This window comes from Leishmania martiniquensis, chromosome 10 (genome assembly GCF_017916325.1).
Source record: "Leishmania martiniquensis isolate LSCM1 chromosome 10, whole genome shotgun sequence".
NCBI classification, from domain to species: Eukaryota; Euglenozoa; class Kinetoplastea; order Trypanosomatida; family Trypanosomatidae; genus Leishmania; species Leishmania martiniquensis.
The window spans coordinates 31,225-47,015 of NC_090145.1; the positions used below are offsets into that span (position 1 = coordinate 31,225).

At 56.0% G+C, this 15,791-nt stretch overlaps 5 protein-coding genes across 5 annotated transcripts; all 5 read left to right on the top strand.

Annotated features, from left to right (window-relative positions):
• Positions 1-423: 423 nt before the first annotated feature.
• Positions 424-3,294, top strand: LSCM1_07005 (uncharacterized protein; the record flags this gene model as incomplete). The annotated part of the gene is made up of 1 exon (XM_067324398.1): positions 424-3,294. One exon carries the CDS (start codon positions 424-426, stop codon positions 3,292-3,294), a length of 2,871 nt encoding a protein of 956 aa, XP_067180602.1.
• Positions 3,295-4,140: 846 nt separating this feature from the next.
• LSCM1_07006 (uncharacterized protein) lies at positions 4,141-5,232 on the top strand (the record flags this gene model as incomplete). Its single annotated transcript, XM_067324399.1, has 1 exon — positions 4,141-5,232. The coding sequence occupies one exon, from the start codon at positions 4,141-4,143 to the stop codon at positions 5,230-5,232; it is 1,092 nt and encodes a 363-aa protein (XP_067180603.1).
• A 1,775-nt stretch (positions 5,233-7,007) lies between these two features.
• On the top strand, positions 7,008-7,442 carry LSCM1_07007 (uncharacterized protein; the record flags this gene model as incomplete). Its single annotated transcript, XM_067324400.1, has 1 exon — positions 7,008-7,442. The coding sequence occupies one exon, from the start codon at positions 7,008-7,010 to the stop codon at positions 7,440-7,442; it is 435 nt and encodes a 144-aa protein (XP_067180604.1).
• A 572-nt stretch (positions 7,443-8,014) lies between these two features.
• LSCM1_07008 (uncharacterized protein) lies at positions 8,015-9,046 on the top strand (the record flags this gene model as incomplete). Its single annotated transcript, XM_067324401.1, has 1 exon — positions 8,015-9,046. One exon carries the CDS (start codon positions 8,015-8,017, stop codon positions 9,044-9,046), a length of 1,032 nt encoding a protein of 343 aa, XP_067180605.1.
• Positions 9,047-13,117: 4,071 nt separating this feature from the next.
• LSCM1_07009 (uncharacterized protein) lies at positions 13,118-14,068 on the top strand (the record flags this gene model as incomplete). Its single annotated transcript, XM_067324402.1, has 1 exon — positions 13,118-14,068. The coding sequence occupies one exon, from the start codon at positions 13,118-13,120 to the stop codon at positions 14,066-14,068; it is 951 nt and encodes a 316-aa protein (XP_067180606.1).
• Positions 14,069-15,791: the final 1,723 nt, after the last annotated feature.

Here is a 15,791-nt window from a genome sequence, read left to right on the forward strand (position 1 = left end):
GCCGCCCTCGAGCTCTGTTATGCGCTGGATCCACCTCGTAAAAGCATTGATGAGCAATCTGTTTCTCCTGTCTTCCTCTTTTGATTTGCGTGTACTACGACGCTACTGCCTGCGCTCGCCTGCTGAAGGACAAGCTCAGTGAGGTGAACACAGCTGACCGGGGTTTGTGCGCAGCTGTTGTGGCTGAGGCTCTGGCTCCTTTCCCCGCCGGGAACCTGCGCTGATTCTGACCATACGTGCCTTTTGTCACAAGTTGTTTTCGTCACATTCCTACCAACGTGCTTTTTTTGTGTAGGCGCAGTTTGGCGCCGTAGCACAAGCGCACCCCTCCTTTTACCGCCTCCATCCTGATCGGAGGGTAGCGCTAAGCGCAAGGGACGAATCGTATTCTCAGGCACGGCCGATTTTGCTGCAAGAAGAATCATGAGCATCAAGAGGCTTATTGGAGAAGCAATCGCCGCAGATGGAGTCGCTCCCGAAGACGTGAGGGAGGCATTGCGCTCTTATTCACTGCTTTCCATCTGTGAGAGCATGCGGGAGTACTTGTGCTCACCAGAGAAGGTGCAGTCCGCGATGCAGTTGCTCGCATCTGTGGCGGTCGGCCGAGCTAGCATCAGCAAGACCGAGGCTCGGCTTCTCTTTGCGTTTTTCGCGGAGAAGCTGGGGCAGCAAGACTCCCAGGCGACGGCCCTGAGTTCGCTAGCGCTGCTCATTTCCGACGTCAGGGGACAACAAGCGTGCGGCGAGGAGTGCTTCAAGATTGTTGGAGCTGCCTTTACACGGCACGTGCGCGTCCAGCAACTGCCGCTAAGCACCCGAAAGCAGTGCTTTTGCATAATGACCTATTTGTTCACCGAGGGCACTGTGGGCCTATGCGATGGCGATACCCTAGCGGCGTTGCTGGAGCTCATCGATGGCGAAAGTGACCCGGAGCTTGTTTTGCAGGCATTTGACCTGCACTTGATAGCGGCAACCCACTCCACAAGCGAGGCCTTCGCCACAGTGGTCGACGACTACTTTGAGAGTGTTTCCAGCTACTTCCCTGTAGTGTTCTCTCAGCCGCCTGGTTGCCCGGTAACGAAGTCAGATTTGCGTAAGAACCTAAAGCGGTGTCTCTGTCTCGCCGTTTACAAGGAACTATGCATTCCGTTCATGCAGAGCAAGATTGCTTCACCGTCTATCGCCGTCAAGGAAGACGTACTCGATGTGCTGCTCACGTGCTTCGACACATACGCCTCGCAGGACTTGGTACCGCACTACCGATCACTCGTGCTTCACATGAAGAGTGAAGTGATGAAGCTGTCCTCCTTCTCCGACGGCGCTTTGAACGGGTCGCTGACGAAATGTCTGCGCATGGGCTGTGAAGTTCTCGGCCGAGTGAGCAAGAAGTGTCATGCCAAAACGCAGGAGGAGGCCCTGGAAATCTTCGGTCCCGTCGTGGAGGGGTTCTTGGCTGCCCTCGCCGCTGACCCGTCCACCTGCTCTGCCTATGCAACCATGGTGGCTCACGTTCTCGCCGGGGCTTGGGATTGCTGCCTCTTCGTCGGCTCGTACCTCTTCTCGATGCTTGCCATGTCCATTGAGGAGGCGGAGCAAGCGCCGAATGCCTATGTCCTGCTGGCTTCTCTTGCAAGCGGCATGCTCGACAGCTTGGATTCGTTTCCTGGTGAATATAACAAAGAACAACTCCGCAGCAGCATCGAGAGGTCTACCCCACTTATGTCGGAGGCCATCACAGTCCTGTCGCAGAAGTGGCGTGCTATGGAGGACAAGAGCTGCATGGACGACTTCACACTTATGTGCGGCTGTGAGTTCCTCGTTTCGGTGATAAAGCTGTCGAGCGCCATTGAGCCTTGGATCCCGGCGGCCGTAAAGTCGGAGGGCGTGGAAACTCTTGTGTGGGTTGCGCTGCATTACTCTGCTGAGGTCTCCGCAAAGGTGTGCCGGCTGCTGTGCGAGTACGCGACTGTCGATGTGACACAGATACAGGGATCACTGGCGCGCCTTCTTCGGAACCCGTCGGCTGCACCTGAGAGGGCACTCACAATTGCATGTGGACTAGCGAGTGCCTCACCGGAGGCGATGCTCCTGATATTTAGCGAGGGCTTCTTGTCAACAGCATGCGAGTGGATGCAAGGAATCGCAGCGGGGAAGCGAGCGGAAGCTCTGCAGAAGGCGCTGAGGCACTTCGGGCCCGCTCTTCAGGGCGATGTTGCTGACCGTATGACGGCGGTGCTGTGCCGCGAGGATGTGCAGCCTGAGTTCTTCGAGTGCGCCTCTCTAGTAGCCGCTGCTTTGAGCGGCGAAACTTGCCGACAGCTCCTCTCTAGAGAGGGGGCGCTGTCCTCTCTTGGAGTCGCGGCAGTAGTGAGCAGCCACACACATCTGCGCGGCACTCAGTACAACTGGGCAAGCATTGCGGAACACTTTGTCGGCCTCACGACGGCAGAGGGCGAAGCATGGCACCGTGTCGGGATGGAGGGTATTACAGGAATGCTTATCAACCAGGTGTTCCCAGAGGAGACATCCGCTCTCGTTACTCGCGTATCACCAAGGGTGCACCTCAATGTGGCGGTGGCAATGCTTTGGGGTAAGCTGCTCTCGAACCGCGCTGACAGTGACGAGGCGGCAGCGTCGCCGCCTGGCGAGCTGGTGTCTTTCTTCCTGCATCCACACCTTGGTGCAGATGCGCCCATCTCGTGCTGTGATCGTGCAGCGGTCCAGGAGGCGTTCTCGTACGTACCGTTCCTGGCCACCCAAACAGACGAACGCCCCTCTCTTTTGGAGCTCCTGCTGGGGTCCGACATCACCCGTTCGGAGCGCACAAATTCTGCGGTGTATGCAGCTCTCCATTGGCTCGTGGAGAAAGAGACAGATGGGCGGGTACAAGCCTGTCTTGTAGACCTCCTGGCGATGGTGCACAAGCTTGCCAGCGGCGACGCCCACAGCGAGTATGCACTGGCTCGCTCACTGCTGTTCAGCATCGAAGCAAAGTGCTGTTGCAATATTACATTGGCCCGTTCCGTGCTTTTCGACAATTCAAATTTGCGGGTGCTGCTCGAGGGCACCGCAGACGTGGCGATGGCTGTGCGGTGCCGCAGCTTGCACCTCACCACGTCTCTCGCCCGCGGAGCCGCGTCGCTGATTAAGAACTGCTCGCAGGAGGAGAAGACCGAGCTGGCGCGTACGCGCGACCGCATCCTGCTTATCACCAAGCGTTCTTTGGGCGATCACAAGCGAAAGGTTCGCCAGGAGGCAGCGGCGTGCCGGCACGAATGGTTCAAGGTGAAGTGAGTCTGACCCTACCCCCAGCAGGCACGAGGGAAAGGCTTCAGGACTGTGACCTGGGTGGCGTGAGGGGCTTGAGAATGGGACGGCTAGTGCAATCCTCGCTTAAACCGCCTCTTACCATATGGCGTCAATCCGTAACCGAGTCTGACACACACACACACATATTCATGGTTTGCTTTCATCTCGCTCTGCTTCACCGTGGGCGGGTGACGCATCATGTCGTATCGGTCATGCGTGCTTCACGCCAGTCTATGCCGTTAGCGCTGCCTTAGAAAGACGGCAGGAGAGGTTCCATCGAGCGCGTGGCTCTGGGTCGCTACGGCCTCGGTGTTTCAAACCAATGGATGTGGTAGTGACTGACGTCAGCGCTTTTTCTGTGCCTTTGTTGGCATATACGCATAACGTGCCTCACTTGCCTTACTGCCAGTGGTGTGTTTTTGAGTGCGGCTAGTGTGGGCATGAGTGATGGGGGAGTAGGGTGCTGGGTTGGGATGACTGCTTTACTGTGATCAGTCCTTGCCGCTGCAATACACGTTGGTCTCTCTCCTCTCTAAGACGGTCTGCGGTGCATGCAGCTCACTTCCCACGCCCATGCCTACCGAGTTGCGTCTCAGTGAGGAGCTTCTGTGGCCGAAGCGATTGCTGAAGAGACCTTCATGAGACTCTGCGCTGCCTCAAGGCAGTCTAGTATCACCCTTTTCTTCCACGCATACAAATTCACTCACATACAGCACGTGGCATTTTCACAGGCAGATAGCCACAGATGCATCACAGAGTTTTGAAGAAAACAGTACACACTGACACACACAAGCCCACTCGCTGCTGGGCGTGGCCAGTACACTGGATTCAATGCGCGCAGTCGTCTTCAGCGATGTTGCGTCAGCAGAGCTGAACGAGTATATCAGGGTCATCGCCTCCACGTCCTATGCTGAGGTAGCGTACGTGGATTTATCTCAAGAGGCTAAGAGGAACCTGACAACGGCATGGCATACGCGCTACGGTGGGGCTTTGTACACACCGGCGCCCGCTCGTGACGAGCTGGATGATGTGAAGGGCACCTTTTTATGCTATCTCACGGAAGAGAAGACTGTCGAGGACGCCGATGTGGTGTACGCGGTTTTCGTAGCGGAGGTGCCAACTCTTGTCCTCACTCCCTCAGTTACCTTGACACCGCTGATGCATGCGGCAAGAGATGCCAGCTTGGCTGCCCGAAAAGAAGCCATCGCATCTTTCTTTTCGGTAGTGCGTTCGCCGTCGACTGCTGAGGTGATCGTCATTGAAGGCGGTGATGGCGCCGGCAAGGAAACGCAGACGGCGCTACTGGTGCAAGGAATTCATGCAGCAGGAGGCGAGGTACACACGCTGGATTTCCCATACGAGAAAGGCCTGTACGGGGGACTTGTGCGGACAATGCTCTCTGGCAAGAAAGGGACTATCAGTGAACTGAACCCGCAGCTTTTCAGCTTACTTTACTCTCTCAACCGGTTTGGTTGTGTTCGTCAGCTGTGCTTTTGGCTGCGACGAGGCAGCTTAGTGGTGCTGGACCGGTACTACACTGCGAATTTTGGACATCAGGCTTCCAAGTTACCTCTAGAAGAGCGGGAGGCATTCATCAGTGACCTGGAGTTCATGGAGGTTGAGTGGCTACGCCTGCCTAGGGCGACGTCGGTCTTGTACTTGGATCTTTTGCCCACCGTGGCTCTCGAGGCGATGAGGCATGACGTGACCCGGAAGCAGCTTGACATTCACGAGTCTGCCGGCGGTGATTACAAGGAAAGAGTTCGCCAAACATACATGTGGTGCTGTGAACATCTGCCAGGGTGGCATCGTATTGTATGCTTCTGCGATGACGGGCGGCGTCTTACACGAGAAGAGGTTCACACAACCATCACGAGCTACTTGCGAAGCGTTGGCTCACGAGCGGTTGGCGCACAATCATGAACTCCTCTTCACGCGCCGTCGGTTCGAGTATATGTTCTGCCCACTCTCTCATAGTCTGTTGCCCTGTAGGCGCTTCCGCGGACGTGGCGGGTGACGCCCGTCGAGCGAGCTCCCTGCGAGTGTGCGTGCGAAGTGATTCATGTCCCATCTTCGACATCTCTCCTGATTTCGCACAGCACTTTGCGAACTTCGTGGATCGCTGGAGGCTCAAAGCACACCTGATTTCACGTCAGTATCGCCTATGCAGTAAGCTGATTTTACGCGTCGTAGTCGCGCTGGATCAACTTCCCCCTGCTGGGTTTTTATTGCTGCCTCTCTGCTCGCCTTCAGGATGACAAGTGTTCAGCTCTCTAGACGCGAGATCATGTTCTTCTACAGGCCCATGCCGCGTGGCACACCCACGCCTCTTGAATATGTGCACGCTCAGGAGAGACTGGCACGCTATCGCTACTACACCCAGGTAGCAGGGCCTCGTTTGTCTAAAGGCGTGCGGGCAAGGTATGTAGACACGCCCCTTCCTCGATGGCACCAAAGGACGTGAAAGAGGATGGAAGCGGTGCCTCATCCCGGCAGCAACGCCGCTGTGAAGTAAGCCCCGCGGCCCCCAAAGGCGAGCATCTTACGCATCCGTTGTCAAGCAGAACTGGCATGATGTATGACATTGAAAAGAGAGCCCCGAAAGCCACCAGAGCAGGAGTGATGGACGAAAAGCAGGCGCGAAGGAAGCGATACCAATCAACAACTTGTTCCAAGCTTGCGACATGTGCGTCGTCTTGCACATTTGACTGAGTTGGCGTCTAAGGCGCAGACGCCTGCAACATGAGGGGGAACGCCTGGAGTTACCTTGTCGAGTCCCCCAGACTCCTGTGCGAGGGTTCATCGCGCCCTATTATAAAATGCAGTGGCTTGATGTGACCGAGGAAGAGGTACGGACTGCAGCCTGGATGAAGGGGGTCCCAGAAGTCTCTGACCCGAAACTGGAGAGCTGCTTTCTCCAAGCTCGTTCGGCATGCACATAGGCTCCCCTGCTAACTTGGCGACAGAAGCCATCATTTGCCATTCTCGAGCAGTACCCTGAACACGGTCCGCTAGGATGGTGGCGCGCAGTCCACCCAGGCTTCTCTGTGGTCTATGGCGCAGCATGCATTCAAAGAAGGGGCAAGGGAGAGTGAGGGGGGGCTCTTGGTCACCTGGCTCGATTCGACAGCAGGAAGCTTGTCCTGAGCGGCCAGGATGTGGCCAAGATGCCATGGAAGCAGGTTAGTGATGTGTGTATGAGTGTGCATGGAGTTGCTGGCGTGGTGGCGATGGAGTAGACACATTGACATAGAAAAAGTGTACTTTCGTGGAGGGGAACACAAGTCATAGAAGACGCTTAAAGAGAAAGGAATCGAAGGAGAGTCACTTTGTGCTGCCTTTCTCGTCTCCCTCGCCTTCCAACCGCGAAGAGGGCTGCGCGCATACGCGCGGTCGCTGGTGGGCGCAGCTGTCATGACTCTTCGAAGGCTATGTGAAACATTAGCGAATCTTCCCCTGGTAAGGATGCTATTCCTCAGCTTCGACCCTGCACCTCAGAAAACGGTGGAATGCGTTTCTGGGGGTGGGAAGCGAGGTAGCCAACGTGTGATGCGTTTCTTCATAGAGACAGGCCCTGCCTCTTCCTTGAAGCTGACCTCTTTTTTCTTCCTGCCGTTCTAAACCTACTCTGCCTACAACACTCTGCCGCATTCTGCCGCACCCACCGCTGTACTGCACGTTACTCGAAAAGAAGCAAGATGACTACCTCAAAGGTTCACTCCCAGCGCAGCAAGAAGCTGCACCAGCTGGCCGCAAAGACGACCAAGGTTAACCGTAACCGCAAGGCACCTCGTCTTTACATGAAGGGCACGCTGGCCGGCTACACCCGTGGTCTGCACGGTCAGACAAAGCAGACCGCGCTGGTACGCGTTGAAAACGTCAACACCCGCGAGGACGCCACGTGGTATGTGGGCAAGCGCATCTGCTACGTCTACCACGGCAAGAAGGTCAAGCGGTGTGTGCGCTGGAGCAAGGCGCCCGCGCGCCGCAGCACCACTCGTGCCCTGTGGGGTCGCGTGACGCGCCCGCACGGTAACGCCGGTATGATGCGCGTGAAGTTCAACGGCGCGTCGGTGCCGGCGTCCGCCATTGGTCGCCGCATCCGTGTGTACCTGTACCCAAGCCACATCTAAGGTGGTGGTCATTCTTTGATTTCTTTTTGCTTTCATTCATTTTCTTTGTGTGTGCGTTCACTGCCAACGAAGACAAAAAAGCGCAAAACATCACTGAAGGGCGGGTGCTGCCGCATGTAATGACAACTTTCGGCTCTCTGTGTGCCACATATGTGCTGAAAGAAAAAAAGACAAGTACCACTGCAGGCACTTCGGCAGTCGCCATCGGTAGCGCTCTGTAGGATCCCCAGCAGGTTTCTTGGAAGCAACAAGCACATTCTGGTCACTCGGTCTCGCTTCGACAAGCACCTCTTCCGCTCGTTCTCTGCGTTATATCCATTTCGACTTTCCTCTTTCTTTTCCTCACGCGTGCGTCGTCTTCCTCCTTCTGAGGATGGCGAAACTGGAAAAAAAGAAGCGGCGCCCGAGCCTTACCGCCATATGGATAGGTACTCGTGAAAATTGCGGCCGTGCCTAGACTTACTACTCGCCTGCGCGTTGTAGGGCGTTGCGTAGAAGAGAGCTGTATGACGGAGGTGATTAACCCCGTGACCTAATCGTGTCGCCCTCGTGGACCAAGCTGTAGGGGGGGGATGTTGAAGGAGTGTGACTTCTTCTCGGATTCCTATGGCTGCATCATCACCAAGTCTATAGGGTACCAGGCCCCGTTCCCTCTTGTGCGGCTAAGCAACGGGCGGTCGACGAAGTCCCCTGGCGGGACGTGCGTGCAAGGAGCATGTTTCGTTTCCATCGGAGTTGATCACCCCGCTTCACGGGGTCGTCTTCTCGCTGTGGAGATGTCGGCGTCTGCCTCGAGCGTTTCGTTTTTGCAGCTGCTCTCGTGTTCGTGCCCACCGTTGGCTCTCGAGCCGGAAGTCGAGTACGTATCGAAGATCGAAAGTTCGGAGGCAGCGACTGCAGTGGTGACTCGCGGTAGAGGAGATCGATGGGGTACTTCTGTGTATTTACAGGGTGAGGACACGCAAGGCGTGCCTTGCACTCGGCGGGCACACTTTTGCGGCACCTACTCCGCTTCTCTCTTCGGCTCCGCACTTTGGGTGGCCGAGGCGGCTAAATGCGAGTCTGGTGCCCACGCGGTGCACCACTATTCACTCGCGGCAGCCCTTGCAGGTGAAGTGTCTTCCTCGACGCTTGTGAGCGCTGACCTAGGCCAGCCGCTTGACGTCATAGCCCTTTCTGAGCAAAGTGCTCTTGTTCTGGGAGCCAACGGTGCCGCAATGACTGATCGACGACAGCGCGGCTCTGACATCCTCTTTTTTTCTCCCTTGTTGAATGGTGGCGCGACAGGTGATAGGCAGCTGCTCACCTTTGGTGAAGACCACACGCTGCGGTGTTACGATCTGCGAGACGTATCTGCTCCCCTGAGCGAGGCAACATCGGCCTCTTACCTGCGCGTCAAGTCAGAGATGGGCACAAGGGCCTCACTCTTGGTGGCATCTGACATGACAGGCGTCTTCGACGTACTAAATGCCACCACCATAGCTTCCTTACAGCATTCTGGTGACACCGTTCTAGACGCGGCTGTCTTGCCTAGCGGACAGAGTGGAATACGCGTGTGCACTAGCACCGGAAGTGGGATGATGTACGACTGGACGGTAGCGTGATGCTGGTGTGCTCATCACGTGCCTGGATCTCGTCTCGTGCTCGAGGTGGCGCTGATGGATTTCTGCTCGCGGCGCGCTCTCGGCGCTCTTGATGGTGGCGATCAGCGGCGACAGGAGTCAGCTTCCAATCCTGTGTGTGCATTGAAGGACACCGATTCGCTCTCTCTGCGCCTCCTCCTCCTGGCACTCATGCTTTCGACTGAGTGCCTAATGAGTGGCGTGCGTAACAAAGGGGGAGGGCAGAAAGGGAGACGACTTTACACACCCGCACAGAGAAGGGCACTGCCGGTGCTGTGCAAACACTTGAAGCATTCTTGCTACACACACATTGCGTAACCTGCGCATGTGGACCTTGCATTAAACATCTTTTTTTTTCTGCTAGCTTGCTGCCTTCTCCGTTTCCCTGACTTTCGTGCCGGGGAGCACCTCGTTGCGGTGTCGAGGGCCAGTACGCACTCTCTGAGAGGAAAGTAGGCAGCGTCTCTCCGTGCCAAATACCGAAGCACCTCTCATAGTGAAAGGGCCAACCATTCATGAAACAGGCTGGTAGGAGAGGTATCGCTGCTGACGTCGGCGGTGAGGCGCTGGATTGTGCTGTCTCGAAACCATCTGAGACAATGAGCACGCTTGTACCGCAGGCATGACGGGCAAGGCGTCAGCGTGGCTCGAGCGCATCTCGCCTGGCACCTGCTGCTGACCGATGTGAGGAGCCTCTACCACCATAAGGCATGCATCACCTGGCAACCGATATACTGGGAGCTGGTGTGAGGCCACATACGAGGCGTGACCGGGTAGAGCTCGGGCCCGCAGCCGTGCTCAGGTAATCAAGTGGGCAGGTTGCTGTAACGCGTGCCCATGCCTACTCGGCCCCAGACGATAGGACGTGTGTCAGGCGCTGTAGGAGGCTTAATTCGTGTATGGCATGACTGACCCGCCGGAGAAAGAAAATGTGATGCTGCATCTTACTGGTGTAGTATGCGGAGTGTTCTGGGAGAAGGACGGGCCGAGAGTGGCTCAGCGTACAAAACGCCTGCGGTGTAGGTGTGCATTTGAGTGGCAGACTCGTGGAGTGATCCTCGCATCTGAGGTGGCGGCATCGTAGAGGGAGGCCAACGAGGAAAGGCAGGGAGAGAGGAATATTGTGATGCTGAAAAGAAGAGGAGGAGACGCTACCTCGAAATCTTATTTTCTGCGATCAAAAAAGCTTTCTCTGACACTCAATGCCGAGTCAGGGTTGAACGCTGCAGAGGGGACTACTGTTTGACACACCTTCGGCCATTTTTATCGCACTTGTTTTGCTTTCTCTACCTGTCCTCGCTAGCTTATCGTACCTCCATCCCTTCTATATTTCCGCAGGCATTCCGTCACGTTTGGAACTCGACCAGTCGCACAAGTTGACCCGATGGGCGACACCATTGATGCGCCTATTCATTGGGCCCGCGTTTCTATGTAAGTGCGCAAGTGCAGCGCGCTGTACCTACGGCCGTGCTTTAGGAGTGGGCACCTCCCGCTCCCTCCTCATGCCCATTATACACACATTCAACCATGCACCATGATGCCAACGTGGCGGTCCCTCTTTCATGCGTGTGCATGTTTTTCTCTGGGGCATCTGTGCGTCTCGTCACACAGGAACTCACATACATATCAGGACAAAAAAGAGACTCGTTTTCCTCATCTTTCTTTGCGCAGCATAGGACGAAAGTGGGGAAAAAGAAAAGCAGTCTCCGCTGTGGAGCTCCCGGCGTGATCAGTGGCCCCATTCCGTATCTGTTATGTAAGCGCTCTTCTCCCTTCGTTATATATATATATGTGTGTGTGTGTGCTTCATATTGGGTCGCGTTTCAGTGCAACTGGGCAGCCCGTGGCCTTAGGACTCTTTTCTCTTTTTTCTTTTGTGACTGGTGGAGTTCTTTTTTGTTGCTGTTCTGTTCATTTGATCGTTTCCGCACTCTCATCTTTTGGCCAATATATTCTCCGCTCTCGCTCGCTCTTTTTCATGAAGGCTTTGCATGCATTGCTCCTCCGTCAGACTTCTGCTTTTGGTTTCATACTCCAGTCTCTTCTGTGCGGGTTCGGTACGCAGTAATCGAGTTGCCATGCGTGGGTGTGTGTGCGCGCGTGTGATTGGGAGGGAGGCATTCCCGTCCTTGCTGGAAGGTGCACACTAGTGAGCGCACATCAGCGCCTATGCCGCTATGTGCCAGCGGCACACTCACGCATGCCTGTGAAAAAAAAGTGTACATCACAAAGATGATATCGCGAGCCTTTCCTCTCTCTATGGGCCCCAGCGCATGCTATTTTGCCCTTCTTCCTCTGACGCTGACCCACCTTATTGAAAGTCGCCTTCTCATTTTTTTCTTAGCTCGAGCTTGTTTGTGCATGTGTGCAGCTGTGTACGCCCTCGTTCTCTTTCGGGCCTCTTTTTCCCTCTTCGGGTCGTTTTCGGATACCGAGAAGAGGAAACGAGTGCGCCGGGAAGCGGACGCAGATATACGTAGACAGACATCTATCCTTTTACTCGGTGCCATTAGCTTCAGAGGCGTCCAGGTGTCTTCGACCGCGTCAGCAATCCTACGCGATGAATAACGGTGATGCCAAGTTAGCAAGCGCGATACGTCTAGCAAGGGAAAAGAGAAGGAGGGTGGATCATGCCACATCGTTCTCCTTTTCGTTAGCGTCTTTATTTGTTTCTTAGACGTTTCTGTACACACACACACACATGTCTATGTAGATGCGTGTGCGTGACACCTTTTCACGCGCTGCTTGAGTGTGCGCACAAATCGATTATCGGAGTAGATGGTGAAGGAGAAAATCTCGCCCCTGCTGGTCGCAGCAGATGCAGGCACACGAGCGCTCGAGGCAGCGGTGACAGCGGCCGCGCGTACGCTTAGAGTGTCTCTGTTCTTTATTCTCCGTGCTTTCCGCATCCCTGTCTCTCATATATGTCAACTGCTGCGCCCTCGCCCGACCCTCCACGTTTTTCCCTTTCTCGCTTTTCAGGCTGGTCTGCGTCGACAGTCGAAGTAGAAAAGCAACTGAAAAGCGTAAGGTGGAGAGGGGTCTTGGTGAGGCCCTTGTGCTCACCTTTCTACCCCTCCCCCCACAAGATCCTTACCTTTTCGTTTTGTCTTCTCATTCTACGCTGTGTAAGGACTGATCCCCTCCTACTTTGTAGAAGCGCACATTAGCACCATTGAAGATAAATCGGTGCTTGGTACTGTCTACTCGCCTGCGGCGTGTGTAGGTGTGCGCATGTGTGTGTGAGACTGTCTCTCTCTCTCTATGTGTCTCTTTCTCGATTCGCTTCTCCCATTACCGACGCGGCCCAACAGCCACAGCTGCAAAAGGACAGCGGAATGTGCGAGTTGTCCAAACACCACCCAACAGAAAAAAGACGTTGCTTGTGCAAAAATAAACATGGAAGTTAACAGCTGCTTTCTTGCTCGAGGCGAGCATCCTGTGCCCCGTTGAGCTTCCCTCCCACTAGATCGGCTGTAGCAGATGCTGGCGCGTCGAGGCGAGAAGTATGTATTTGCCGTGTATCAATAAGGAAGTACGCCTTATGATTGCTGAAGCATTGCAAGTGCACTGAGCTTGGGCTGCGTGAAGGTGAGTAGAGCGCAGGACGCGCGCGCACACACATACACCCACTTCAAAGGGCTATGTAAGCACAAAGGCTTGTGTTTGTGTAGGTGCGGGCGACTCTGGCCACCGCCTCCCTGCCCCCTTCCCCTTTCATACGCCGAGTACGCTCTGCCTTTGTCTGCAAGGCTGCTATTTTTTTTTTAACGCTGGGTCGTACGCGTCGTTCTTCCGCTCTTTCTCCTTTCCTTCCTGCCTTTTCTACGTTATTAGGTGCCCACGTGTGTACGCCTGCATTGCTGTCCACGACAAGCCCCACTTGCACTCGAAGAGTCGCTCGCCGCCGAGCTCAAGCCTCCTATGTTTGCTTCATGCGCCTCTGCCCTTCCAGCCGGCTGCACCCTAGGGCGCTTTTCATAGTGGCTGAGAAAGATGTTCAAAAATATGCTGGTGAGGTCATCGACGCTCCGTTTCCCGTTGGGAAAGGCAATGGTGACGCGCCACGAGCGCGAAAGGTGTAGCGAGGGCTTCATTGACCGTCTCGCCGCGCCTGCCGGGAAGTCTTGCGTCGTGGTGTGCAAGGAAGGTGCCTCAAAGGTGCTCCTGAACGGCGACGCTGCGAGCTGGCTGCACCCCGTCCTGCCGCGCGGTACGAACCTGTTTTTGAAGGCCCCCCTCACTCAAGCGGTGTACATTGGAGAGTGCATGGTGCGACCGTGCTGCGTATTTGTAGTCGGCGAGAAAGAGGTGCACTGCGAGTACGTGCGACATTGTGATTGGGTATCAACGGTGACCGTTTTGTCGTCGTTGAGTCCGGCAGACCAGTCGCTGCTGAGCCTTGCCTTGTCGATGAAGCAGTGGGCTGCCACGACGCTATTCTGCGCACGGTGCGGCGGCGCGATGCACTCATTGGACTACGGCATGACGCGTGACTGCACGATGTGCAAACATCGCGTCTACGCGACTGTGGCGCCTGCGATTATTGTCGCCGTGCTGGACGGCAAGGGTAACGTCATCATGTCGGAACGTCGCAAGTCTGGCCCAGCGCTGTCAGCCGAAGGCAACAGGACTCGCTTGACCATACTGGCAGGCTTTGTGGCGCAAGGGGAGTCGATGGAGGAAGCGGTGCTGCGCGAGGTGATGGAGGAGACAGGGGCGAGGGTGACAAGTTTGCGTTACGTTGGGTCCCAGCCGTGGCCGTTCCCTTTCCAGCTCATGGCGTGCTACTACGCAGTCGCTGACGACAGCCCGCACCTCGTTGCGGAAGAGAGTGAACTGGTGCAGGTGCGCTGGGTGTCGAGGGAGGAGGTGCGCGAGGCGCTGGCGGGGAACCACGGTGAGTTTGTTACCTCCCCGCCGTGCACTGCCACCTATGTTCTCCTGGAGGAGTGGGCGAGCGGACGGGTTGATGACTGGGGCAAACCAATTGGGCACCTCTGAGGGGCACGCGGAATGATGGCAATCAGCGTGGTGCGAGAAAAAAAAGATCGTCAGAAGGGAAAGTGGACTCGCACACACACAGAGAGGGGAGAGTCGCTGAAGCTCGTTTCTATGATGTGGCGGGCTTTCCTGTACGCCATTGAGTCTGCTCTCTTTGTGACGTGGTGTCGCCATTCACTCCCATATCTCATTTTGTGTGTGTTTATGCTGCTGCTGCTGGTCGCACCCGCTGCTGTAAGGGAGGGGAGAGTAGCCAGGAAGAGTGTGGCGTTCCTGCCAAGATAACATCGTACGAATTCAGCATGCTTGCTTCTTTCAGTGCCTCTCTACGTGTGCATGTGCGCCTTCCTCATGGCGGAACCGGCAACATTTTTTTTTGTTCTTTTTTGCGTTCCGCGGCGGATGTGTCGATGTCGACGAGCACGCAGATGGGCTGCAGTACGACTCGTATTGCTGCCTACAGGTGCAGGGTGAGTATCTGAGTCCACCAATCTTTTGCCTTACCGTTGCCGCACGCACCTCAACGCCTCACCAGAGAGGGCACTCACCTGGGCCGCCTATTTGCATCGCATGCTGTCATGTGATGCGGATCGGCATCGACTTTACTGATTAGCGCGGCCGGCTCGTGGCTCTCTTCTCGCTCCCTTCCTCCGCTGCGGAGGCGTATGCCCAAGTACGGAAGAGAAGTGCAACAGCTGACCGTGGCGACATTTCCTCGCGCGGTCTCTCCCATTCTCCTGATTGGACACAGGCCATCTTCTATGCAGCGTGAGAGTGTTCGACGCAGGTCCGGAATCATGAAAAAGCTGAGGGGGTGGGAAAGCCGAAATAGCTGAACGAAATACCTGACGGCACCATCAGGTACATCCTCAGTGGTAGGCACGAGGAGCAATCGCGCCCTACAGGGCAGGCAGAGGTGGGCGGCACCCCACCGGCTGGGAATGGAGGGTCGAGCTACGTTCGAGGCATCCTGTTAGACGCCTGCGCCAGCTCGTGTTATGCCGGTGGCGGCGAGCAGCGACCGCAGGGATGCCTAAGGTGACTCCCCTCTTGAGAGCGCTCACCGGCACCCACATTGCTACTGCCGTGTCGGCGCCCCGCCAAGCTACGCTTTTTTATGCTGCTGGATCGTCCGGTGGCGCGGTATTCGAGGCTTCAACGTTTGCCGTTGCTTCGTTGCCAGAGTCTAAATGGGTGGACCCTACGCCTGCAATCGTACGTGAGACGAGCATGTTGCCTCTGTACACTCCGCCAGAGACTCCTGCGGAGATACGCCGTCAGGGCGGTACGGAGCTGTCAGCGACGCTAGTGCCAGGTCGTGTCAGCACGGGCTCTGCTACTGCCGGATTGTGTGTGTGTGCGTGTGTGCTTCTCCTTTCACATTTATGGTTGTGGCTACGGTGACTGGGCCTCCGAAGCCCTTGGCTGGGTCTCTCAGTGATTTTGTGGCTCCTTTGCCCCCTTTCCTCTCCACTCTAGCTTCCGTCAAGATCGAAGTGATGGCTGTGCGCCACAGCCACAGCCAGGGTTGCGCACCCCCTTCTGTGCTTCGGTTTCATGAGCACTGCGCTCGCCGTCTTCCGCTTCTCTTTATTTTTTTCTTTGTGTCTTCCCCCTCCCCCCACCTTTGTGTCTGCAAATGGGGTGCGGGTGCTGCGCCGTCGAAAAGTGTCGCGCTCATACATCTCCAACTCCTCTTCGCCCTTCACTTCCATCTTTTACT